The sequence below is a fragment of the Heterobasidion irregulare genome (assembly GCF_000320585.1).
Source record: "Heterobasidion irregulare TC 32-1 unplaced genomic scaffold scaffold_08, whole genome shotgun sequence".
Taxonomy (NCBI): domain Eukaryota; kingdom Fungi; phylum Basidiomycota; class Agaricomycetes; order Russulales; family Bondarzewiaceae; genus Heterobasidion; species Heterobasidion irregulare.
Window position 1 is genome coordinate 416,558 of NW_009258204.1, and position 24,668 is coordinate 441,225.

Here is a 24,668-nt window from a genome sequence, read left to right on the forward strand (position 1 = left end):
CTGAACCACTCTCGATGACGAACCGAGAAGCCTGCGGCTTAGGCGACGCGCGCAGATATAAGTATATCGAGCCCCAAGGCCCCCTGCGCCCGAGCCCCTTCCTCTGCCCACGATGTCTGAGGTGCTGTCCTGCGGCTCGTTGGCCGTCGCGTCTACGTTTCTCGGTCTCGTGTGGTATCGCAAATGGCGGGCGCGGCTCGCGCCTCTGCCTCCGGGCCCAGAACCATGGCCGTATGTGGGCAACATCCAGGACTTGCGGCCAGAGCAGCTCTGGCTCACTGCCAGTGAATGGGCGCGTAAATACGGTGCGTGTTCATCTTACGTCGACGTGGGCTGTCATCGTCGACTCGCGCCCTACCATACTTCGGTTCGCGGTGATCTCCGTGTTCTGATTCCAGTAAGACCATGTCGCGAATGGATTCTTGGCCAAGAGGGATGACGTGACGCGTCGCGGTTATGGTGGCCAGCGTATGACAGGCGTCGAGCGCCACCGTTCAATCACCTCTTGATGCGCGCACGGTCATCCTACTTACGCGCTCTGCATTCTCCGGGATCACGATACCGTCGGTGGTGCATCATCGTGTTCTCCTCCAATGGGGGCTCGTGTGCTGAGTATGTGTGGCTGACCGGGCTGTCTCAGGATGTGTCGCGTACGTACACGTCTTCGGGCAGGGCGTCGTGTGCCTCAACACCGCCGAGGCCATCGACGACTTCATCGACACATGTGCGGCGAACCGGTCATGCATATCGACTTCAGAACCGTCCATGTCTCCAATATGTATGTTCAATTCTTGTCGCTTCATCTGTTCTCAATGCGAACGTTCAACTGGGATCCCACCATCATGGTACTTTATAAGCATCCTCAGTCGAGACTCACCCGAGCTCACCGCAGCCTTCTTTCGCGACAGCCGGTCTCCACAGGTTCTTATTGGCGGCAGCCTCCAGCGCTTCACAGTGCAGACAGGCTGACCGAAGCGCACGACGAGCTTTTATTGGAGTCCGGCGCAATCGATCTGGTAGCGCGCATACGTGATAGCCCAGATCAGTGCTTCAGTCACATTCGGCGGTATGCCGCCAAAGTCACATTGCGCGCGGCGGGAGGAGTGGAAAGTTCTGAGGGCGGTGGAGAACTAGCGAGCCACGCCGAGGAGACGACGATCTCGCCTCTGGACAAGATGAGGACTGGTGGGGGCATGTGGGACATCGGTATGCTTCTGTTTAAATCGACGGCGTTGCGCCTGTCGCTCATGATAGCGTGACGGGACGTCCACGCTCCACGGACATGAAGCAAGACACCTACCGGCACGGCTTCTGAGCGACGACTTCCAGCGCAAGGCCGTGATCTGGCGCGACACCGTCAACGAGCTCCGCAGGCGTTCTAGCGAGGCTGTCAAGGCGAAAATCGTACGGTCCTGATCCAGTCGCCATCTCCCGATCTACAGCACTGTACTAAGAGCGCTCTCTCGCTTGTTATTGTCTAGACGTCGAATGCGAGCGCTTCTGGTTCCGCGGTGCGTTCTGATGCTCGACGGGATGGCGCGGGGGAGCCGGGGATTCTTGCTGCTAACGTGGATCTCGTGAGTCGGTTACGTCGCACGTTGACCGCTTGACGCCTGAACATCGATCAGATGACGGCAGTGATATCGCACTTCGCCCTCGCGATGCTGTTCTACCCAGACGTCATGCGCAAAGCGCAGCTGGAACTCGACCGCGTATTGCAAGGCCGTCCGCCGCGTATAAACGACAAGCCCCGTCTGCCATACACCACCGCCATATTCAAAGAGTCGCTGAGGTGGGGCTGCCCCGTGCCGCTCGGTACGTGACCGAAAAGACCGGAATGGCACGTCGATAGTCGCTTCAATTTGTGTGCGTATCGTAGGTCTTTTGCATGTCCCGACGGAGGAACTCGAGTACAGGTGCGCGCGTATCCCTCGGGGATCGATCGTGAGTCGCTCGCCGGTCTTGTTGTCAGTCTTTCACCCACCGAGACCTGTGCGCGTAAACACAGGTTGCCGCGAATATATGGTACGTCGTTGTCAACGCCGTCGAGACATGTTGGTTTCATTATGAGGATTGGCAGGAACGTCATGCGCGACGAGGCTGTCTACCCCCGCCCATATCAGTTCGACCCTGAGCGATTTCTCGTAAGCGCCGCAGACGGGCCCTCCGCCGCGAACGGGCCCTCCGCCGCGAGCGAGCCCGACCCACGACCCTACACCTTCGGCTTCGAGCGGAGGTGCGCATGAATTCAAGAATCAGGCTGGGTTCGCCGGCGTTGCGCTTCTGCGTTGAACAATCCTTTGCGCTTGACAGAGGGCGTACGGCGGATCTCGGCGAGTCTGCCTGCTGGCTCGTGATCGCGACGATCCTCTCCGCGTTTGACATCGTCAAGGCCCTCGACCCTATCACCCGACATCCCATCGACCCGTCGATCGAGTTCGAGAATTTCGTCTATAGGTGCGTTAGCGATGCGTCTCGGCTCTCGAGGAGCTCTACGACGACGGATCTGAACTCTTTCCCAGGATCCCGCGGGAGTTCCCAGTCGATATCAGCCCGCGCTTGGCGGCCGGAATTCCGACGGTCCAGCTCGCAGTCGGGCAGGACGCGATGTAAGTTGCGACGATTCATGTTGCTTCGAGTCTCTTGAGTGTATTTTTCAGTGTTGTACTATGTAATTGTTGTATGTATACTACCCGACGCGATTGTTACGACGCTCACGATGTATCCTGGTGCGCCAGCACGGAGGGAGCTCTACCGAGGTGCGTCGTAATCCCTATCACAAACCGCATCCAACTGGGAAGTCATGGAGAGCTTGAAACTTGAAACTTGAAGAGCCACCATCAGTTTCAGGGTTCTCGAGGGCGGAAGATTGCGTAGAGCTTTCAGAACGACAAAGAGGGTCGAAAACTGGCTGATCCAGGAGTCGCTGGTGATGGTATAGTAGAGCCTGTAGCTATTCTTGTCTTACGTTAGGAAAAAGATTCTGATAGGACGCGTCTTAATGATTAGTTCGGTGATTCGACATGACGGCGGCAAACATAAACGGCTCGTAACTTACGACACGCATTCTAGCGTCAGGTCTTGCTTTATCATTGCATGGCCGCCAGAACGTCTGAGGAGAAGGGTGGGATGATGCCGGCGAGGCTGCCGAACGACTTGGCTCACTCAGCCGTCCTGTTTTTTGGAGTGACGCTGGGAAGATGAGTGAAGACCACTTAGTAGTAGTGTCGTACTAGTGGCGCATCAGCATCGAGGCGGATGTTGTATTAGACGTGCTCTGGTTATGAGTAATCACTTTCCAAAAGCAATACAACCCAACCTATCGTGATCTTTGCTATCAGCACCGGATCAGATCGCTCAAACATAGTGGAAACTCGCCGAAAGCACCGTCGTTGACTGCGATCTACAAGTAGGTCCTCAAAGGCTTCATTGTGGAGAACGTTAGCATATGGATCGGGGAGAGATCAGTGCGGCGGTTCCGGAGTGTTCGGGTTTGCGATCTTGTGAACGCGCTGTACTAAGCATCCAGGGGTATAGATTGCGAGGAGCGAGTGCACACCCACACATGACTACAGAGTACGGTATATTATGCATTCAATTCGAATTTCAGAGTAACAAAGACGCGTACACGTTTCGTTCAACATCTCCAAAAGGGCACCGCATATGGTTACGCCCACCAACCAGGTACGAAGGAAATGAATGTCATAGATCTAGAAAAACACGGCGCAGATAAGTTGTGGCACCGTCAACATCGCAGTAGGGTCAAATCAAAGACGTACAATATTCATCTTTTTCGTGTCTAGCCTTACTCGCTTCTCGACATTCTGATTGACGGCTAGGCGGCGGTGTATGGTTGTGTGGCGTCAAGGCCGAGGCTGCCCGTGAGGCTGTTCATGATATCCAACTTACCGGACTGGCGCCAGCGACGAGATCTGTATGAGCGCCATCGCCAGGAAAGGATAGCTTTGACCATGAATGTACCATCGGTGAATGAAATAAGCGCTGTCTCCTTGAGCTTCGAGTGTACGACGCACCTAGGCATCACTTCCCAGACAACCAGTGGGCCTTGCCCGGTATGCATGTCTTCCTAGGAGCCCCGAGACGGTATTTGGAGGACTAGGCTGAGGGTTTTCGTATCTTTTCGCTCGCCTTGTCATGAGCGCCGGAAGACTTGTGGTTGAAAGAGGCGATGGGACATCTTTACTCGATTCGGCTCCGAACCATAGACTTTCTTCCTAATTTCCCCATTGTGATGCCAAGGACAAAATGGTCCGCCCCCACTACTGCTTATAGGAGTCCAGGTCCAAAACAAGGGTTTGGCGCATCCGTCAAATGTGTTGATGACACTGGACAGCATTTTTTCTCAATCGCTCGAGTAAAAAATCAAGTACGAAACTCAAAGTGAACTATCAGTTGCTGTATTGTTCTCTGGGAGCTCGGGGCAGCCTGAGTACATCATGACAAGATGCACCCCATAGGTCCACTTGAGGTAATCGCGTTGATCAGCATAGATTCGTGGCGCCAGCGAGAGGCGCTCGTTGCTCTCTCAACCAGATCCGGCCAGTTACAATTATCTCTTACTTCCTTCACCAACGGAATTGCATCAGAAGCCCTCAAGGAAGGTCAGAAGAACTCGATTCTCCCTTCCTCGCGTTCTCAAAGCCTCTCCAGCCGTGTCAGCGACGGCTGCCTGTCTTCACTCTCGACAAAGTCTACTTGCCAGTCTCTGCAAGTGCTCACTTGAAGACTTTTAGAGCTCACTTTGTTCTCATATCGAGGAAGACACGCGTTCTGATATTACTACAGGCCCGTAATCAACGGCCTACTATCGTCTCCCCGGGACGGACGGTCTCATCATATCTTTGATGCAGTTATGCAATAATATTCTCTTCACCTGCTATCCCAGCCGTGATGTGGTCATCTCCCGATGGCTTTAAATCTTTATAACTTGCCCTTCCACCTCTCCCACGTCTTTCCCTCACACCTCCCCCTCCCTCCTACGGCCATACACTAACCATGCCGTCCGACGCTGCTGTTATTGGTGGACTCGCCGCGGCCGCCGTTGTTTCTTCTCTCTTGATCCGATGGCGCAATGCGCGGAAGTTCCCCGTCCCACCTGGTCCCAAGCCATATCCTTTCATCGGCAACGTCACCGATTTGGATCCTCGGGAGCTATGGGTTACCTCTGCCAAATGGGCGAAGCAATATGGTACGTGCACATGTCGGTCTCAGAAGGGGGCATTGCATGGGATCACCTCGCATGATCGAGATGCATTGCGGGATCAAATCCCATTCATTTATACGGGCGTGCTAACGCCGATCCGTTATTTAGGTGATATTGTGTACACCCACGTTTTTGGCAAGGGCATCATCTTCCTCAATTCAATCGATGTGGTCGATGACTTGATGGACAAGCGCGCGGCGCTTTACTCCGATAAGCCGCGCTTGATCATGGTGAACGATCTGTGCGTACATTTTGGTTTCTCGTTCATGAATGTATTCTGATGTCCTCGGCAGTGTCGGTGCTGGCAATATGGTGATTCGAATCGTATCATCTTTACTTTTTGAAACTGACAGCGCTTCAGGTTGTCTTCACCAACTATGGAGATCGTGCTCGGCGGCAGCGTCGGCTCATGTCCCACACCTTGAGCGCTCATCACGTCCCCCGGCAACACGAGGCCATTGAGCTTGAGGCGCGCGACATGATCGGGCGTTTCCTGGAGGGCGGTGACACGTTTGCACACCTCCGGAGATACGCTGTTGGTGTCATCCTCCGTGTCGTCTATGGAATTGAGATGAAGGACGGGGACGGCAGCTTGAGGTTCCTCCAGGTTGAGGAAGAGACAGCTGAACTGCTTTCCAATGAGATTATGTCCGGCGGTGGTGTTTGGGCCGTTGACATGATGCCATGGCGTATGTCTTTTCTCGTTCGCTCATCGCAGTGCACATGTCTGAAGTGGATTTTATAGTCCGTCACCTTCCGTCCTGGCTTCCTGGCATTGGCTTCAAGCGCAAGGCTGCTGAGTGGAAAAAGGTCTTTGACGAACTCCGTGAGGGCCCTTGGGAGACTCTGAAGGACAACATGGCCGCTGGAAAGGCTCACCCGTCGTTCTGCTCCGAACTCCTGACACAGGTCGGCAAGACTGTTTCTGAGCAAGACCAGACGGATATCAAGGACACCGCTAACTCTATGTACAGCGCTAGCATGGACACTGTACGTTGTGCCCTCTTGGGGTCAGGGATTGAGTGACTGACAGCACTCTAGACTCTCACCATCATGTCGCACTTCCTGCTCGCTATGATGCACTATCCTGAGGTCCTCAAAAAGGCGCATGCTGAACTTGACAGTGTGCTCGGGCCTGGGCCTGGTCGCATGCCGACGTTGGCGGACAAGCCTAAACTTCCTTATATTACTGCCATCTTCGAAGAGATTCTTCGTTGGTCAGTGCCTGTGCCTCTTGGTGCGGTATTTTCGTGTGAATGGAGTGATGGATTAAACCCTAATAACATTGAATTTGTAGCTCTTCCCCACTCATTGCTTGACGACGATGAGTACAAGGGCATGCATCTCCCTAAGGGCTCCATTGTAAGGGCTGCTGTTTGGTGTCATTTGGTGCAGACGACTGATATACTTTCGTAGATTTTCCCTAACATCTGGAACATTGTCCGTGACGAGAGGCTGTACCCCGATGCCCACACATTCGATCCCGAGCGGTTCATTGAGAAGGGTGACGGCACGTACAGCACGAAGCAGCGTGATCCACGCCAGTTCGTCTTCGGTTTCGGTCGCAGACGCTGCCCCGGCTCGCATCTCGGTGAAGCCTCAGTCTGGTTCCTGATTGCTTCCATGCTCGCTACACTCGACATCAAGAAGCCCGTAGACGAGAAGGGCAACGTTATCGAGCCCCATGTCGAGTTCGACAACTCAATCTTCCGGTACGTTGTGGCTTTGTCTTCGCGCGTTGTGCATGAATACTGACGGGTTGACGTATAGCACGCCCACCGAGTTCAAGGTTTCTGTCACGCCTCGTCCACAGGCTAAGGCTGCTTTCAAGAACTTTGCGCCTGTCAAGCTCGCTGCTTGAAGTACTGCTTGTTCTTGGGTCTCATTTGTCGGGCGTCATGTTTTGTATAGTTCATCTCCTATTTACTTCATAGTCTGTATTCGTTCGTTACTGCGATAGAGATAGATATCGTGCGAGCAATGTATTAGTGGCAGCTCGTTCCACGTTCAGATCGCTTGTTCGGAGCAAGAAGTGTCATGATCATGTTGTGCACCATGAAAAGAAGGATGTCAATCTGTCGACTGCACAAATTTTCTATGTTGGGATACTCAAATCGAGATGATCTTGAATGACTGCGCCTTCAAAAAAGGTTTATTCCATTAGCACCCCGCGCGTGTCTCCCAAGATGAGATTGTCGATCAGCCGCGTACGACCGATCCAGACTGCGCCGCTCAAGATGACTGGACTCCTCCCCCTTTTAGTCTGGGATTCGTCCTCGGGCAGGACTGAAAACGAAGAAGGGTCATTGAATTCTATGTAATCCACCTTCATAGTCACCTTTTCTTTCGTCGCCCGAGCGTTTCCCTGCTTGTCTCCAGGCAGCAATGAGCCTGCACGAGAAAAGACCTCGATCGCGCGCTGCACGCAATCGGCTTTAGATTCGCCGGCACCCCACGCGCGGGCCCCAGCTTGTAGGGCAGCGTAGAGCGCTGGTGCCTTCTCTCGCTCCGCGGGCGTCAGATAGGCGTTTCGGGAGGAGAGCGCCAGACCTGTCGTGGGATCCCGCGCGGTCGGAACAATGTGAAGGCGGCTCGGGGACGGATATGACATGTGCAGGTCCGTCACGAGGCGGCGGAGAAGCAAGGCCTGCTGAATGTCTTTTTGGCCGAAGTACGCGTTCGTCGGCTACGGGCAAGAGCATTCGCATCCATGCGCGACTAAAGTGTGGGAGAACTGAGTGGGCGGACCTGTATAATGTTGAACAGCTTCGCGACCACCGTCGCTACACCTCTAAAGAACGTGGGCCTGCTCTGACCCTCCATCTGCTCGCCATATCCTTTTACCTCGACGAACGTCCCGGTCTGATTTTCGACGTCTTGGCTGATGCCAGATGGATACATCTCTGGGACCGACGGCACAAACACTGCAGATGGGGCGCGAGGTCGGGATGAATTGGGTACCGGATGAGACAGCGCAGACAATAGCTTGAGGTCGTGCGGAAGTGTGCGAGGATATGTCGCGAGGTCCTCATGTGGTGCGAACTGTGCAGGGTTCACAAATATCGAAAGAACTGTCAGATCATTTTCGGCAAGTGAGCGCTTCACTGGTCGGGATCCCGGAAAACTATGAGCAGATGATCACGCAGCCCACGGCTTTTGTGGCTCACCGAGGGACAAGTGCCCGTCGTGCAATGCTCCCATGGTGGGGATAAAACCAACACTTTTCTTCTCATCGAAAGCCTTCTGCCTCCATTCTCTGTATTCCCGAACCGTGGCAAAGATTGGGATGGCCGATGCGTCAACGGCTGCACTCGTCGCTGTGGACATCATTCTAGGCCATATATTAGAGGGGCGAAGTTGAGGAACAAGAAAAGATCGTAGTAGATATTGAGCCATCCACGGGATGAGCGCAAGAGAAACGAAGTATCGTACGAGACGGCGGGTGAATGTGCTAGGATGACATGGCAGATGATGGTGCAAAACCAAAAACATTAATCACAGGCATGGTACACCTAACCCTGGAATAAGGTCCTCATCCGGCATAATATTTCTGTTGTAGTCACGGCTGTCTTCGTTTTTGTCGTGGACTGCCATAGTCTCCCGTGGTCCGCTCTTTGAATAGAGTGAATATAGTACGGCCCTTCGGGCACCACCTGGTTTTGGTTGGCAGGTCATGTCCAGAATGTTCATGTACTCAAAAGTTATTCCGACCCGTGGGGTGTGGAAAGACCTTACAAACACAGTAAGGTACTTGTTGATAAGTCTACTCTTCTTTCTTCTGGATTTTTTCTCCAGCTTACAACCCAGATGGTATAGTCATTGTTTACTCATCCGGCATCGTCGCCATCTAAGCCTATTACTCATGAGCTCAGAAATCGCTGTCCATGAACGCGCTATCCAGGATGATTTATGCAGTCTATTCACACTTCGTATCGCTATCATCTTCCACGCCCCGCACCCATGTCTACCCCTTCACCTAAGCTCTTCCAGCCTTTGACTTTCGGAAATGTCAATCTGCAACACCGTGTTGTCATGGCCCCATTGACTCGTTTTCGTGCAAACGCGGAGCACGTCCACACCAATATAGCTGTCGAATATTATGCGCAGCGCGCGAGCGTACCGGGCACGCTGATTATCGCCGAAGCAACCTTTATCGCACCTCAGGCTGGAGGTTACTCCAACGTTCCCGGCATCTGGTCCGACGAGCAGATCGCAGCCTGGAAAAAGGTATGTTTTTGCGTCGAATCTTATGCGCTACGACTCATTATCCATTGATCAATCAGGTGACGGATGCAGTGCACGCCAAAGGGTCCTTTATATACATACAGCTATGGGCCCTTGGGCGCGCTGCATATCCTGCTCAGCTTGCGAGCGAGGACCCTTCTTTCCCATATGTCTCAGCGGGAAATATCCGTTTGGAAGGTCGTGATGCCACGCCGCGCGCGTTGACTGTGGAGGAAATTAAGCAATATGTCCAACTGTTCGCGACCGCCGCTTCAAACGCGGTGCATAAAGCAGGATTTGACGGGGTAGAGATTCACAATGGAAGCGGGTACCTACCCGATCAGTTTCTGCAAGATGTGTCCAACAACCGTACGGACGAATACGGTGGCTCCATCGAGAACCGCGCTAGATTTGGGTTGGAGGTCATTGACGCTATCACGAAAGCCGTTGGCGAGAAGATAGTTGGTACTCGGCTCAGCCCATGGGGGGCATACCAAGGTGAGTTGTTTCTGATGAATTCTAGAATGCACCTTCGTGCTCACTGTGACCTGATTTAGGTATGGGAATGAAAGATCCCATTCCCACTTTCTCGCATTACATCACGGCCATTCGTGATCGTCACCCCGACTTCGGCTATATACACCTGGTAGAGCCTCGCGTAGATGGTGGGTCGGATATTGAAGTCCCGCAAGGCCAGACAAACGAAGTCTTCCGAAAACTTTGGGGATCTAGAGCATATCTCAGCGCTGGTGGGTATACGAGAGAGGACGCTTTCAAAGTGGCGGAAGCGCAGGACGCACTCATCGCCTTTGGACGGTATTTCATTTCGAACGTGGGTCACAATCGCCATCGTATATGCATACTGGCTAATCATGATTCGGACAGCCTGACCTTGTGACGAGGCTGAAGGAAGACATCCCTTTCACAAAGTACGATCGCAATAACTTTTATACCCCCGCAACACCCGTTGGTTACACTGATTATCCTTGTCATAATGAGATGGAAGCTGCTACTCTGTAGTGCCATGAATGGGTAGTCTGTTTGCTTCGCTTTCTACTGCGTATGTGTCAGATGTAATTGGGATCAATCTTCAATGGATACCATCGCTTTGACTGCGCCCTATACCCATGCCTTAAGAATCGTCCTTTCAAGAGGTTCAAGATCTAAATTTCACAACCACTTATGGCCCGGGATCGCAGCTGTAGGTGTTTTTGGTAGCCAACAAATAAACACTCACGGTCCGCTCTTTGAATAGAGTAGATACATATTGTTCAAGGTAAAGGAAGGTACGACAATATAGACACCCACCTTGAGCGCTCCCGGCCTCTATGACAGTCTTTTCTTCCGAATGAGCCCGGCTTGACCGTACCGTTTTTCCCATTCCCGATCCCATGCCTGCCATTGCTCCTCGATCCCACTATCTAACCAGACTGCCCACCCGTCCTTCAGTCGTATCCATTTCGACACGGGATTCCTTAAGATAAAATCTCGACCTTGTCCGAGTACAGAGTCTGGATTTCGAGCGGGAATGTACTCCGTCACAAGATACCAAAAAGCGGCGAAGACTACGCCAATCGTTGCACCCCACAGAACCTGATGATGAGAGTGATACGCCAAATGCAGCCTGGAAGTCGGATGGCACCGTCAACGAAGATCACGGCGGAGAATTGTGAGATGCTCACCTAGAGTATGCTACGACGACAGCCCAACCAATCAATGCAAAGTGGACCACAGCCTGCCATAGGACGTCAACAGCCCAAAAGCCGGTCGAGACAAATTTGTGTCGACAATGCAGGTGCAGGACAAGAAATGTGGCAAAAAATGCCATATATTGGCTATGCGATGAAGGAAAGCCGTAGCCATTGCCCACACTATCTGCAAATCGTGACATGGCTATGTCAACACGACTTTTGAGACTAGCTACACAAACCGCACCTATAGGCCGTTCTTGCTTCACCAAACGCTTGACAACCCAGTTCAGAAATTCACAAAGAAGCTGACCAGCCCACATGTTGATGATCGTGACTTCCCGCGTATAGACGGCCAGAACGGCATAACTAGCCTTATCCGAGTTGATGCTGGTCAGACGAGCGTTGATCCATGGCATCGAACGGGAAGCGACTGACCATCAAGAGGATGGGTGATAATGTTATGAGGGCGAGTGCGAGCGAAACGTGCGAGGATGCATCATCTGAAAACGTTCGGTAGTCAGTAGACACGACTGGAGGGAAAGGAGGCTCACAGAGAACGTGGGTCAAGTCTAGCGATGCTTTCTGGTCTGCCATCGTCTGGCGAGAGAGCCACACCAAACCAGGGTCAAGTAATATTGACACAGTGACTCCAGATTCCGCGAATGATGTCGGTACTGGGAGTCAGACTGTCAAGCGTCCAGGGTCGGTGTCACAGCCAGGAGTAAACAGAAGTGTCTCGACTCAAAAAAAGGCTAAGTATATGTGTTGAAAGACGCGAGGCTGTGATTGAGCACGAGGTCGTATCAGGCTATACTCGACTGAGCGCGGTGTACGAGGGTGCACGTGACGACGACTCAGATTAAGTAGCACACAATAAACGAGCCTTTTCAAACGACTAGCCGACGTGTGGCTGCGACTTGTACTCTCTTGTACGATTCTTTCATGAATGGCTCATCTTCAACTAATTGGAAACAAAATGGCAGGCTATGTCGATATGACATTTGATCCACATATTTGCAGCTTATGATAGTCTCACTATTTTGTGAGAGTTGATGGAAATGATGCCTTTGTCCTTGACAGCATTTGAATTCTGGAAATTTTGCTGACTCCAAGTGGCAAGCCGAGTGTGTGGGTCACGATGATATGGATGATGAAACAATGTCAATGGGCATTCTGATGTGAATTACAATTATCCTGGAAGTGACAAACCAACAGGTCTAGTCTGCTAGCAGTGCCAGAAGTGAAAGCAGTATAACAGGACATTTTGAAAGGCACTTTCCTCCACCTTCCCCCTTGCATCTTTTAGACTGCCTATGGCATCTGTCCTGCAATTTATGACACTTCTACAGCCTTTACTGTCTATACTCACTAATAGAATCCTTATTCAGACTAATGACATATGTTTTGATGATATGATTGGACCCTGCCTTTTTAAATAACCATTGATCTCTCATACTCTCATCTACTCCATTTCTACACTTCAAGACTGGTTGAAGCTTCTTTTTGGTGCTGCACTTGAGGTATGTTGATGTGTGTTTGTCTCCTACTCTAGCTGGATTGATTCATTTTTTATCACTGCTAAATTTGAGAGTGACAATATTGTATATAGTAAGTGATGTGCTTTAATCTATAATGTCTTTGAGCTGACCTATGAGTTTCAATCAGAATAGATAATGTTTTGGCTGGCTTCACTTCTGGAATGGTGTAAGTAGTTCATTCTATCTTATATCTCAAATTTGTCATATATTCACACTGTAATTTGCTAGGTCAAGTTCAAAAATTTGTGGTCAGCACCATGGATCTTAATATTGTTAACAATAGCACAGCTATTGATGAAAAAAATAAGTCCGACAGAGTCAGCGCCTAGGAGAAGTGGCTACTATTTGTAATAACAAACTGATACAGTGTACTAGATTCTGTGCTTACAAGGCCAGGGTGGATGGATCTCTACATAGAGTTTATGTTGGCTAGCTGGTACTAGGTGAAGGAGATGTTCAAGAGGCTTTATGTTCCTAAGAATGACAAAGAGGGCAAGGATATAGACAATGTGGACAAGAAGGGCAGTAATTTAGGGTATAGCTCATCTTTTAAAAAGGAAGACTTTACCAGTGGCCTTATAGACCTCTTTGTGGACTTGTCTTTGTCAACTCTAGCTGCTCCAACCACTGTTGTTCCACCAAACTATATTGGTCTGGTGCACTGCACGTGGGCACCAATTTTCTTAAAGAGACAGATTAAATGGCTCATAATGCAGTTTGTGGACATGCTGCCAGACTGGGAGTTCTCTATGGTTAGCCTGCAGGGATATCTGATAAGCTACAAAATCTGACCCATAGGGGCTGTTGATGATATTGCTCAGTAGGTTAAGAGAAAGACTTAAGAGGGGAAGTCAAGGTAAAGACTGAAATATAGCAAGTTGAGGAGGGAAAGTTGGAGAACTAGTGTGACATAAGTTTTAATACTTCAAAATCACTCTTGTAATTGATACTATGCTAAGGTGTTCTGTTTGCTTATATCAATAAATAATCTATTCTTGGCAGCTTGCTTTTGATCTAGAGTGATGTCCACAAACATCTTAATATGCTTTTTTTCCCTAATGACAATCGATTTAACAGAATCATATATAGTGCCATTCAGAAGTGCTTTTCTTGGATAGAAACACACTGACTGGATGCATTCTGATATAGTCATGAACTTGTGTGGGTACATGACTTCTTCATTGTCACAAACTTCTTGCAGACCATAAAATCCTATGCATGACTTACATACATGCCATACTGATTGACAGCCCACTAGCAGTGCAGAGGATGTCCTGAGGACTACAGATGATAAAGTAAGTGCTTGCTTGGGCCCAAATAGACTGAGATATTCTTTAGACTTGTATTCACTGCTATTGGGAATTATGTGAAAAGTTTGTGGAATGATTTTCTGTAATAAGGATGGTGAGCTATGGTTGATGGTTAGACCTGATAATATGCTCACTCTAGATAATTCTAATCAAAGATCTTTGCCAAAAACATCATCATCTCTGTCAATTTCTTTTTGCTTCATTTCTAGCACTGCCTAACTCTTCTTTTTGCACAGGTTGAGCAATAGATCCTAGATCATTTGTTGAAGCTTGATCACACTTGCCTTGAGAAGAGTATAACAGCTTTGACACAAACCCTTAGAGAATCCCTCACAGAAAGTGCAAAAGATGCCTTCCTCATTACAATGGACATATTAAGCTTCAACATTAAAAGTGGAAATGATAGGGTCTATGGTGCAGGCTCTCTTCCAATATTACCATTGCTATGATTTGTAGGAGCAGGAAATATGCATAGCTAGAGTGATCTTTCTAATAATATTCCTGCAAAAGTCAAGTATAATGGAAAGCACCTGGGAAGAAAGTGTGATGACAATACCAGAATCTGATTGAAAGCCCTCCAAGAGTGTCTATGTGCTCAATAGGGAGTAACAATAGTATTTTCCTAGAAGAATAATGGGAATGTGACATTCTGTGGCTATGTTAAGTACAAGAATACCATTGAAGTTGGGGATAAGAACTCAATCATTGTCAGACTTTACAAAATCAGCATACATGAACAAGAATATTGCCTTGAGTTTGTCGACCATCTCTTTTTAAGACCATGGGCTATAAATTTTATTGCCATCTATAAGTATCAAGTGTTAGGCCGTTAGGCTTATCATGTGCACTTAATGCACTAAGTCGGGTTCCCTAAGCTAAAACCAAGATTGACTGCCCAACGAATGAAGACAATGGCTTGTCTGCGTGCGTGATCCAAGAAGTCTTGGTTACTATTGACCTTTTCTTCGAACAAGTGGAGAAGATGATTGTTTATGATCGACCAATGTTCTTCAGGAACGAACAAGTCTTCTCCGATAGAGCAGATCACTTCGGGTGGATCCCAGCGAATGACTCGATAAGCGGCGAGTCCTTGATAAGCGATAGAGACGGGAGAATGATAAGGGCTTTGAGACGAATCCAGTGCTTCGTCAGACTAGGTATGATTCAATTGATCTGACAGAGTTCGTGATGCGTGGGCTTGGAAGGAGCCAGACGCTGGGCGCAGTGCAGAGATCAAGATTGTATACGAAGTGAACGAGCTGAGGCTTCTGAGAAGCTCAGCTCGGCTATTTATACGTACAGGCTATTTAGGGCAAGCCGGACATATGGTCCATGCTTCTAAACACTAAGTACGATCAACGATCGGTGTATGTAATCTGCAGCTCTGTGCTTTTATCCAAGTATAGTAACAATGACGATTGTCTGTCCGCATCAATAAGCAATTCAGGAACACAGTTAGGTGACATCATAACGGGCATACGTAAACGTTCAAGCCGAAGCTTGTGAATGAGTCAGTAAGGTAAGCGTTCATGCATTGGCATGTATATGTAATCAGTCTTTGTCACCCGAGGATGCCAATGAGTCACGTGCTGAGCACGTGTTAGGACGCAGTCCTAACACTACCCCCTTTTTTACACAAGTCTTCGGCGTTTATGGCGTGGACCGGTTGTTGGCGGTGGCTCGTGCAGGTTGTTGATATCGTAGGTGGGGATGGAGCGATTGGGGTAACCAGTCCAGAGGGTCGTGTCGATTATGCGTTCCCAGGCCTGTTTGTGATAACCGTATTCCTCAGCCACTTTATCCATCTGCAATCTAAGACGATTAGTGGCTCCGCGATGCGCGTCATAATCGTGTAGAAATTGATGCGCTGTGACGTCCGTCCGCATCCGAATGCGTGTGATCGAACAGGCTGCGAGGAGATGTCCGCTACGTCCGCATTCCCAACAATAGCGTACCTCTGGTGAAGCAGGAGGCGCGGGAGGAGAAGGGGTGAAAGCGGGGGTTGCGGGCCAGACGCGTTCTGATGCACGTGCTCCTTCGCGCCAGTCTTCCGACGCGACTGGAACCGTCGCAGGTTGAGAGGAGGACGCGTCGACAGGCTCAGTAGGGGCGGGGCCTTCCTCGACGAGGGTCGTGGATGAGGGTGTAGCAGGGGGTGCTGGGGGCGGCATCGGAAGTGGTCGACGAGCCTCGCGATCCCGGACGGTTTGTTCGGGGTCGTAAGGGGGACTAGCGGGGAGCATGGGATTGTCTTCGTCCAGGTTAGGGATAGGGGCAAGCTGGTTTCCCGGGAAGGGGTCGGTGTGAGCATGTGGGAGTGTGGCCATTGCCCGTTCTTCAACTGCCGTGGTCCTTTCGGCCGAGACCACATGTTGAAAAGGCACCGGGATGTCAAGCTGGAGAGGGGGAAGGGGCGGCGAAGGTGCGAGGAGGGGAATTGGTGCTAGGGGTGACTCTCTGAGCACAGGGAGGGAGAGGATGAGGGATTTGACGGGGGGACGTGCAATATTTCCGGAGGTTCCCGGAGCATCAATGATCCTCTGTGACTCGTAAAGAAGCTCCTCAGGTCGGAGCAAGTGATACCCATCCTCTGCCATGACGTCCGATCTTGCCATGTACCAGGGCCTCACGTTGTCTGATGGGTTAGACCCTTCGGACCAGTACGCGGCGACGTGCTGCTCCCCTCGACTATTTGTGGGAAAGAGGCGTTCCGGCAGCGTTCCTCCCGGCATGTATTCTTCAATGACCAGCCGTTCTCTTCCAAACCCTGTAATGCGGAACCAACGGATGGTATTCCGTCGGAAAGGAATTCGTGCAAGAGTGTCGACCCATTCGGTTGGGGAGTGGCGGAGGAGGAGACTCATGGCGAGGGAGCTATACCCGGTAGGACGGTAGCTGATCATGTCACTGCGGAGTGATGGGAGATTAATGAGTCCCTTGTTCCTATAGTTGGTGATGGCGAGGTTTGAGAGAAGGGTCATCTGATGTCGGTCCAGCGGTCCCTGGTGTACCTGATACGCTCGCGTCATCACAATCTGCTGTAAATAGAAAAAGAAGTTTGTGGGATCGTCCAGCCCGGATTGTTCCAGCATGATCGGGTCCTCGTCATCGGTGAAGGTGATGTGATAGAGTGCGCCGACAAGGTTGGGGTTCAAGTAGTGGGTCAAGTTATAGATGGGGGAAGGGTAGACGGGAATGAGAATGCGGGGAATGGTATTAAACAGAGCAAATATTTGCCCAGCACTGGGCGTGTGGGGGTTCATGATGCGACTAGGGAGACCGGGGACGCCGATTTCGAGGTGTGGGTCGTCTACAGTGATGCCGTCAATGTGGTTGACGGAGGCAAGGGAGTCGTAAGAGTCGTTAGAGTCATCGGTGGCGGTTGAGACAGGACGGAGGATGAAGGGAGGGGAAGTGGAACGGGAACGATCATGGGGAGAGGTCGTGTGGTGGAAGTCAGCCATGATGTAGCGAGGGGATTCGAGGAAGTGGAATTTGCGGACGATCAAGGACATGTAGCTGGGGAGCTGGAGGAAAGTTTTTTGTCGACGGTGGTCTCGTATTTATACGAGGTCACTGGCGATGAGACAAGAGCCTTGGCAAATGGCTCCAATGAGAAAGACAGCAAGAGAGATGGCTAGAAAGGTGGCGGTTGCGACGGAGGTGTAAATGGCTACTTCTGCTAGAGTGGGGTTCAGGGGGGTCATAGCCGCTTGCCTGGCCATGCCAAACCGCGGTTCATCTGCTTTTGTAGCTCTTGGTAGACTTGTACTCGCCAATTAGAGCTGTCCGATCGTTTGTGCTGCGGCATAGATCGAGACGAGCCTAAACTGGGCTTCTTCGATTGTGTTCCTTGATCGTCGATCGTTGATTTTGTCCTCCTTGACTGCGGAGGTACTGATCGCTTCTTTAACTGTGTCATCCGTTTGTCGATTGCTTTCATGATCTGGGGAATTTCCAATTGTGTAGATAGAAGTCTTCTTCCGATTGGATGCTTCTGAAGCTTCTTTTTGATCTGGTTTTCTTCGGCAATTCTGTTGTATTCCAGCTCGATCGTTAAGGCTAAGATCGAGGCTTCCATTCCTCTGACTGCGGAGGGGTGTCTGTGATAAAACTCCGTGATGGCTTCCTTGGCATTTGTAACATTTGCTGCCGCTTCCCATGAGTTGTCCGATTCGGGATAGCCTTTCCATTTGATTAGATACTGCAAGGTCTTCCATCGTCCAAAGCGTCGAGCTCCGACAATGGCTTCGACTTCGAATTCTTCTTGTCCTTCGATCAGGTCTGGGGCCGGTTTAGGATAGTTTGGGCCATAGACCTCATTCTCTTTGTAGGGTGTAAGCCGACTAGCATGGAAAACGTCGTGAATGCGTTTCCAGCTGTTGGGCAGTTTCAGCTTGAAATTGATAGTTCCGATTGTGTCGATAATTTCAAATGGTCCGAATCGTTTAGGTCGCAGTTTCTCCGAGGGGTGATTGGTATGGATATTCTTTCCATCTAACCAAACTCGGTCTCCTTTCTTGAAAGGCGGTAGTTTCATTCCGAAACGGTCGTGTTGTATCCTCATGGCTTCGGCTGCAATTTCGAGGCTGGCTTGCGCTTCCTTCCTAGTGCGTTGCAGAGCTTCGAGGCGTGCGTCGGCGGTGGGGACATTCGTGTTGCCTATGATAGCTGGATATGCTCTGGGTTGATATCCGTGTAATAGTTCGAATGGGGATTTCTTTGTGGCTGAATGTTGGTGTGCGTTGTGGGCGTATTCTGCATAGGGAATTAATGCTGCCCAATCGTCTTGTGATGAGCTGCAAAAGGCTCTAAGATATTGTTCCAGTTCTTGATTCATTCGTTCGGTGGCACCGTCTGTTTGTGGGTGATAAGCCGTGCTTAATGCTGATTGGATTCCGAGTTCTTTGAGTAGCGCTTGCGCTACTTTTGATGCGAATTGGGTTCCTCTGTCTGATATGATTTTATCGGGTAGTCCGTATCGTCTCCAGGTATTTTCCAGTAGGATTTGCGCCGTCCCGTCTGAGTCGATGGTTTTCAGACACAGTGTGATTATTGCCGTTTTAGTAAATCTGTCGGTTACTACGTGGAGTGAATCGAATCCTTTTGATTTCGGGAGATCGGTGATAAAATCCATGGTGATTGTTCCAAATGGTCTATCCGGAATCTCCGTTGGTTGAAGTGGTACTATGGTAGGGTGCGTGTCGTTTTTTGTAGATTGACAAATTGCGCATCCTTCCACGTATTGATGAACGGTGTTTGAGATTCCGGGCCATGTGAATTCTTGTCCTACGGCCGCTAGTGTTCCTCTCTGTCCTGGATGTCCTGCCGCTAGATTGTTGTGATTTATCTTGATGATATCTCTGCATAGTTGTTCATTTTGGGGGACATAGATTTTTCCTCTGTGTAGGACGAGTCCTTCTTCGTTGTTCCATTCTTGTAGTCCTTTCTTCATGCTGCGAGGGCTTAGTGTTTTGACTTTGGTTAATGTTTCTAATAACCATTCGTCTTTCTTGTTTGCTTCAATGATTCGATTTTTTAGGTCTTCGTCGATTATTGTGACGCCTCCTCGTCCGGTTGCTCTAATGTGGAATATCTGATGGGGGTCTAGTGATTTTTCTGTGCTAATTGCGTTGACTTCCGCGAAAGGTTTCCTAATCTTTTCTTGTTTTTTATTGAAAAGTTCGGGTTCCAAGAGTGTTTCGCCTGAATTGTCAAATTCCACCCCCTCTTTATGGTCTGGACGCCGTGACAGACCGTCGGATTTATTGGTGACTCCTGCTTTGTGCATTAATTTGTAGTCGAAACGCGAGAGGAAGAGTGACCATCGTGCTTGCCGACGGTTTAACTTTTGGCTTGAGCGAAACCATTCCAGATTCTTGTGGTCTGTCCAGACGTCGACTGGGGTTTCGGCGCCTTCTAAATAGTGTCGCCAAGCTTCGAAAGCTCGAACGACCGCTAGCAACTCTTTATCATAGATAGGATAGTTGCGTTCTGTTGGTGAGAGTGATTTGGAAATGTAGGCACAAGGGTGCCATTTTCCATCGGGGGCGATCTGTGATAATACTGCTCCAGTAGCGAAGTCGGATGCGTCGCATTCGATGCGGAAGGGATTCTTGGTTTCTGGCATAACAAGTACCGGGGAGGATATAAAGGTTTTCTTTAGTATTTGGAATGCGTTTTTGCATGCTGGCGTCCAATCCCAGTTGTGATCTTTCTGTGTTAATTCGAATAGTGGTTTGGCTATTTTCGAGTAATCTTTGATAAACCTGCGATAGAAGTTGCAGAATCCTAAAAATGATTGTACTTCTTTGACTCTGGTTGGTGTCGGCCAGTCCGTGATGCCAGCTACTTTGATTGGGTCCATTGCAAGGTGTCCGTGAGATATGACGTATCCGAGATAGTCGATTTTCTTTTTGTGGAAATGGCATTTTGACGGTTGCAGGTACAAATCATTGTCCTTTAGGATTTGTAAAACTTGTCTCATTGTTTTGATATGTTCGTCCATGGTTTTGGAGAATACCAGTATGTCGTCCATGTAAATTGCCACTTTTCCTGCGTAAATGAGGTTTTTGAAAAGCGAGTTCATCATAGTTTGGAATGTTGCTGGCGAGTTGGTGAGTCCGAAGTACATTACCAGTGGTTCGTACATTCCTAGGTTTGTGATGAATGCTGCTTTGTGGACGTCCTTTTCGTCCATGCATACGTTGTTATATCCTGTGTCGATATCCACAAGTGAGAAGTATACGGCTTCTGTTAATAAGTCCAATAGTTCTTGAATAATTGGTAGTGGATATTTGTTCTTGATAGTCATTTCATTGAGTTTCCGATAATCCATTACTGGTCGTAATTTCCCGTTCTTCTTTTTAATAAAAAAGAACGGCGATGCTATGTGTGATTTGGATTCCCGGATAAATCCTTTCTTCAGGTTTTCGTCAATGAATTTCTTGAGTTCTGTTTGTTCCATTGGGCTAAGACTGTATAATTTAGGTCTGAGCGAGTGTTCCATTCCATCCTTGAGTTCAATTTTGTGATCCCAAGGGCGTTTAGGCGGTAGTTTCCCTGGTTTTCGTCCTTCGAAAACTTTTCTATAATCCCAATATTCTTTGGGAACTATTTCTTCAAAGGATAATTCGGGTTTCCCTTTTGAAGCCTCTTCCGCTAGTTTCTGTGAATTTGTGTGTTTGGTTTGTTTTCCAATAGGTTCTTTCCTGGGTACCGGTGTGTTGGTTACGAGGGTTTCTGTAGTTTCGATTCGGTGGATGTCAATGTTTTCTTTGCCGTCATTGTATAGTTCGAGTGCCTCTAGTTGTCTAGTGTTGAGGCATCTGACGAGATAAACTCCGTCTTCCTCTAAATCTGTGGAGGGAAGTGCCGATAGTCGAACACCGTCCTCTGGAGTATCCTCTTCAGCCCATGTGGGTGCCGCATAATGTTTGGCTCGGGCTCTGAGATATTCCGGATTTCGTCCTTCAGGTTGCGAACCTCGGATGTTAGGTTTTATCCGCGGATGTGGTACTGTAGCATTTCCCACTTTCCGGCCTGGCTGTGCTTGTCCTGGTTTTTGCAATGTTATTGAATAGTCATTTTTTCTTGGTACTGTTTCTATACGTTGTATTTCTGGGTTTTGACGTCCTGGTTTTCTTGTAGCCCTTTTTGCTTTAATGGGTCCTCCTTTGATTTGACAGGAGGGTGGGCATCTAGTAAAATGTAGACCATAGGCATGCCAGTCGACCTCTGGGTTGTGTTCTAACAACCAGCCGGTTCCCAGGATGACATCTTCTTTTCCGATTTCGGCTATATAGAATTTTGCCGATTCGGTGTGTGTTCCCCCCTGTTCGCCTAGAACTTGTAGTTTTAGTTCTGTGAATTTTGTGATTGGTCCTCCTTTAAATTCTGTATTTTGGACCGTGTTGACTGGGATTGGGGCTGGGGTTTTCCGGGTTTTTATTCTATGCGTTTCCACGAATCTGGGGTGCATGAATATTCCTGTTGCTCCGCTATCTACGAGAGCTTGAGTGGCAGCTTTTCGATTCTTGCCTATTAATATTGTCTCGATTCGGAGTGATGGTGCACTATGTGATTTCATTTCCGAGAGATACAATATATCTGGATGTCCATGCTCTTGGTCAATGTCTTCATTGGCCAGCGGAGCGTATCGATTTCCTGCAAGAATCCTACTCTTCACATCCGCTGCCGATGGAAGAGTCTTTAAAAATTCTTCGATTCGCTAAAGGCACGAACTTCTTCAATTTCGTCCATGCTGAGGCCCATCATCATTTGTTGAATGTGGGCGACCCTCTGCTTTCCTTCTTCTTGATCTTCTTCGTCACCTCCTTCTTCTTCTTCCATGGCGCGCATCATGCGGCGCTTTGGTTGGAATCTTCCTCGGGAAGGGGGTGGGAATCTTTGTTTGGGCCGAGAGGGACACCCGCGCGCCATATGTCCGGGCTTCTTACAATAGAAGCACTTGCCTTCTTTGGCGAGTCGGCTTCTTTCCTCGGGTGTGAGCTTCTTGAAGCGAGTGCAGATGGCATCAGCCTCCATTTCTGCTGCATCTACGTCCATTGGGACATATTGCGATTCCCTTTCTTGGCGAGGAGGTGCGATGTTGGAGTAATAATTGCTTGGGGTAAAGACTTGGTATTTTCCTTGCCTGAGGTCGCGCGCGCGCATTTCTTCTATACGCATTGTTTCATGTCTTTTAGCTTTTGCTACTAGTTCTTCCCATGTATCTTGTTTGGCAGGATCTTGGTAGATTCCTCGAGCCAGTTCCCATTTTAGGCCGCGTAGGAAATGTGTTTTCTTGGTTTCTAGGTCGACCCCAGACAATTCTGCGATTTGTTCAAAAAGTTGGAGGTATGCGTTAAAGGATTCTTTTCCTTGATTTATTCTAGCCAGTTTGTCTCTGGCGTCTGATGTCTTGTTAAATTCCTCAAAATCTGTAGAGATTTTCTTGCGGACTGAGGTTTTTTCTGGGGTTTCCTTCCATGTATATAGAGCCCAGTCATCTGCTTCGTTTCTGGATTTTGTGAAATTTCTAGACCATATACCGGCGGATCCTCCTTTCATGTAGGACAGGGCATAGGCGATTTTAGCAAATTCGTCGGGAAAATCATATTTCCTGGCGAGGATCATTAAGTCGATTTCGTGGAGGAATTGCTCGGTTCGTTTCCTATTTCTGTCGAAAGGGGTTGGTTTGGCCATGGCTGGTCCCTTGGACTCAGGATTTCTAGGATTTGTCGACATTTCACTGGTCGGGGGCTCCGGATCGTTAGGAGGCTCTCTACTTGGATTCGGTTCTTCTTTAGGATAGGTCGCGAAGGGGATTTCGAACGGTGAAGGGGTTCTGACGGGTTCCGGTGCAGCGGTTTCTTGTACCGGAGATTGGACGGGGGTGTTTCTTTGAGATGTTCGACTTCCACTGGCTGTTTCTCTGGGTAGGTTATATATGTGCGGCCTTGGTGTGTTACGATTCCGATTTGTCGGTGATTTAGGCTTGATGAGTCGGAGTGCTCTGACTGTTTCGGCGAGTTTAACTGTTGGTAACTCGGGTGCGGCGTGGATTTCCTTTCCTTGAAACGGTCTTGCGTAATATTCCTCTTTTCCGTTCTGGGTATAGAATCCCCAGAGGATTCCATTGTGGTAGAAGTGTCTGTTTTCCTGGTCGCAATAAACGTTGTCCGGGTCGACGTCTTCGGGTAAATGTTCGAAGATGTAGATAGGATCGTTGTGGTACGGGGGCGGGTATCCTTTTGGAAGTGATGGCTCAATGATTTATTCTTCGAAGTGGAAGGGAACTTCGAGTCTTCTTCCGGCCCTAAGTCCTTCTTGGAGAGTAGGTTCTCTTCTGATGATTTCGTTGATCCCGATATTGATTTGGTCAATAAGCGTGAGGATCTCGTTGATGGTTTGTCCGCTGATGAAACTTCTGAAATAATAAGTTTTGAGGGCGAGCTCTCCTCTTCTGATAATTGATATGGTTCCGGTGATTTCCGTTTGATGGGGTGAGTATCCAGTATTGTCCAGCGTGTCTTAATTCTGGGTGGTGTAGGTCCAAAAGATGATAATTGCGTATTGATTCCTTTGTTCACTTTTCTCGATAAGTTCTCTTCTAATTCCTTCGGAATCCACGCCTCTGGTGATATGCCTACGGAGATCAGTGATGTGTGCTGCTGGGAAATTACTGGGTCTGCCGTCGTCCACATCAATGGTGCTTCTTGTGTGGAGAAGGTTAAGTCCTGGGTTTCCAATGGAGGAGACGGGAGTCTTTGGATCGTTAATGAAGCAAAGCCCGGGAAAAGGGAATCCGAGTCCGTTGACGAGGTTGAAGAAGTAATCGTGGTATTGTTGTAGCCTAAATATGGCTACTCCTGCGTATGCATTTCCCGTTACTGAATATCTGGAGGTTGTAAGAGTACCCGTGGGAATTTCTTGGCTGATGACCGGGGTGGTGGCCTCGGGTCTGAGTATGTCTGTGTTTATTGCTTGACTGATTTGAGTGGCTCTGCGGCTTCTTTCTTCTAGTATTCGTCGAGCGATTTCGGCAAGAGATTGGATGTTTTGTCGTTCCAGGGTGTGATAGGGTAGGGAATAAAGAGCTCGTTCAAGTGTTAGGCCGTTAGGCTTATCACGTGCACTTAATGCACTAAGTCGGGTTCCCTAAGCTAAAACCAAGATT

The 24,668-nt window shown here is 49.3% G+C and overlaps 8 protein-coding genes across 8 annotated transcripts; 3 read left to right on the top strand and 5 right to left on the bottom strand.

Moving 5' to 3' along the window:
- Nucleotides 1-112: 112 nt before the first annotated feature.
- Nucleotides 113-2,941, top strand: cyp30 (cytochrome P450 monooxygenase 30 like-protein; the record flags this gene model as incomplete). Its single annotated transcript, XM_009550687.1, has 13 exons — nt 113-305; nt 641-778; nt 922-1,206; nt 1,289-1,404; nt 1,482-1,577; nt 1,629-1,815; nt 1,880-1,944; nt 2,009-2,025; nt 2,081-2,236; nt 2,314-2,457; nt 2,523-2,609; nt 2,739-2,759; nt 2,851-2,941. The coding sequence occupies 13 exons, from the start codon at nt 113-115 to the stop codon at nt 2,939-2,941; spliced, it is 1,596 nt and encodes a 531-aa protein (XP_009548982.1).
- Nucleotides 2,942-5,016: 2,075 nt separating this feature from the next.
- HETIRDRAFT_419909 (uncharacterized protein) lies at nt 5,017-7,085 on the top strand (the record flags this gene model as incomplete). The annotated part of the gene is made up of 9 exons (XM_009550688.1): nt 5,017-5,209; nt 5,333-5,465; nt 5,518-5,536; nt 5,586-5,913; nt 5,970-6,214; nt 6,266-6,461; nt 6,522-6,586; nt 6,641-6,936; nt 6,995-7,085. The coding sequence occupies 9 exons, from the start codon at nt 5,017-5,019 to the stop codon at nt 7,083-7,085; spliced, it is 1,566 nt and encodes a 521-aa protein (XP_009548983.1).
- A 315-nt stretch (nt 7,086-7,400) lies between these two features.
- HETIRDRAFT_240083 (uncharacterized protein) lies at nt 7,401-8,542 on the bottom strand (the record flags this gene model as incomplete). The annotated part of the gene is made up of 3 exons (XM_009550689.1): nt 7,401-7,910; nt 7,973-8,328; nt 8,392-8,542. Coding segments are annotated over 3 exons (1,017 nt in total), but the record flags the coding sequence as incomplete, so codon positions are not given.
- Nucleotides 8,543-9,184: 642 nt separating this feature from the next.
- Nucleotides 9,185-10,468, top strand: HETIRDRAFT_453278 (uncharacterized protein; the record flags this gene model as incomplete). The annotated part of the gene is made up of 4 exons (XM_009550690.1): nt 9,185-9,451; nt 9,508-9,946; nt 10,006-10,280; nt 10,334-10,468. 4 exons carry the CDS (start codon nt 9,185-9,187, stop codon nt 10,466-10,468), a joined length of 1,116 nt encoding a protein of 371 aa, XP_009548985.1.
- A 562-nt stretch (nt 10,469-11,030) lies between these two features.
- Nucleotides 11,031-11,848, bottom strand: HETIRDRAFT_440999 (uncharacterized protein). The gene has a single exon (XM_009550691.1). The coding sequence runs from the start codon at nt 11,553-11,555 to the stop codon at nt 11,127-11,129; it is 429 nt and encodes a 142-aa protein (XP_009548986.1). The 5' UTR covers nt 11,556-11,848; the 3' UTR covers nt 11,031-11,126.
- A 3,770-nt stretch (nt 11,849-15,618) lies between these two features.
- HETIRDRAFT_324337 (uncharacterized protein) lies at nt 15,619-17,502 on the bottom strand (the record flags this gene model as incomplete). Its single annotated transcript, XM_009550692.1, has 1 exon — nt 15,619-17,502. The coding sequence occupies one exon, from the start codon at nt 17,500-17,502 to the stop codon at nt 15,619-15,621; it is 1,884 nt and encodes a 627-aa protein (XP_009548987.1).
- Nucleotides 17,503-20,867: 3,365 nt separating this feature from the next.
- HETIRDRAFT_219397 (uncharacterized protein) lies at nt 20,868-22,076 on the bottom strand (the record flags this gene model as incomplete). Its single annotated transcript, XM_009550693.1, has 1 exon — nt 20,868-22,076. A coding segment is annotated over one exon (1,209 nt), but the record flags the coding sequence as incomplete, so codon positions are not given.
- Nucleotides 22,077-22,198: 122 nt separating this feature from the next.
- HETIRDRAFT_324289 (uncharacterized protein) lies at nt 22,199-23,236 on the bottom strand (the record flags this gene model as incomplete). The annotated part of the gene is made up of 1 exon (XM_009550694.1): nt 22,199-23,236. One exon carries the CDS (start codon nt 23,234-23,236, stop codon nt 22,199-22,201), a length of 1,038 nt encoding a protein of 345 aa, XP_009548989.1.
- Between the last annotated feature and the right edge of the window lie 1,432 nt (nt 23,237-24,668).

Bases quoted from the DNA above. Each gene is read 5' to 3' on its own strand.
- HETIRDRAFT_440999 (XM_009550691.1), bottom strand. From the start codon at position 11,555: ATGCCATGGATCAACGCTCGTCTGACCAGCATCAACTCGGATAAGGCT.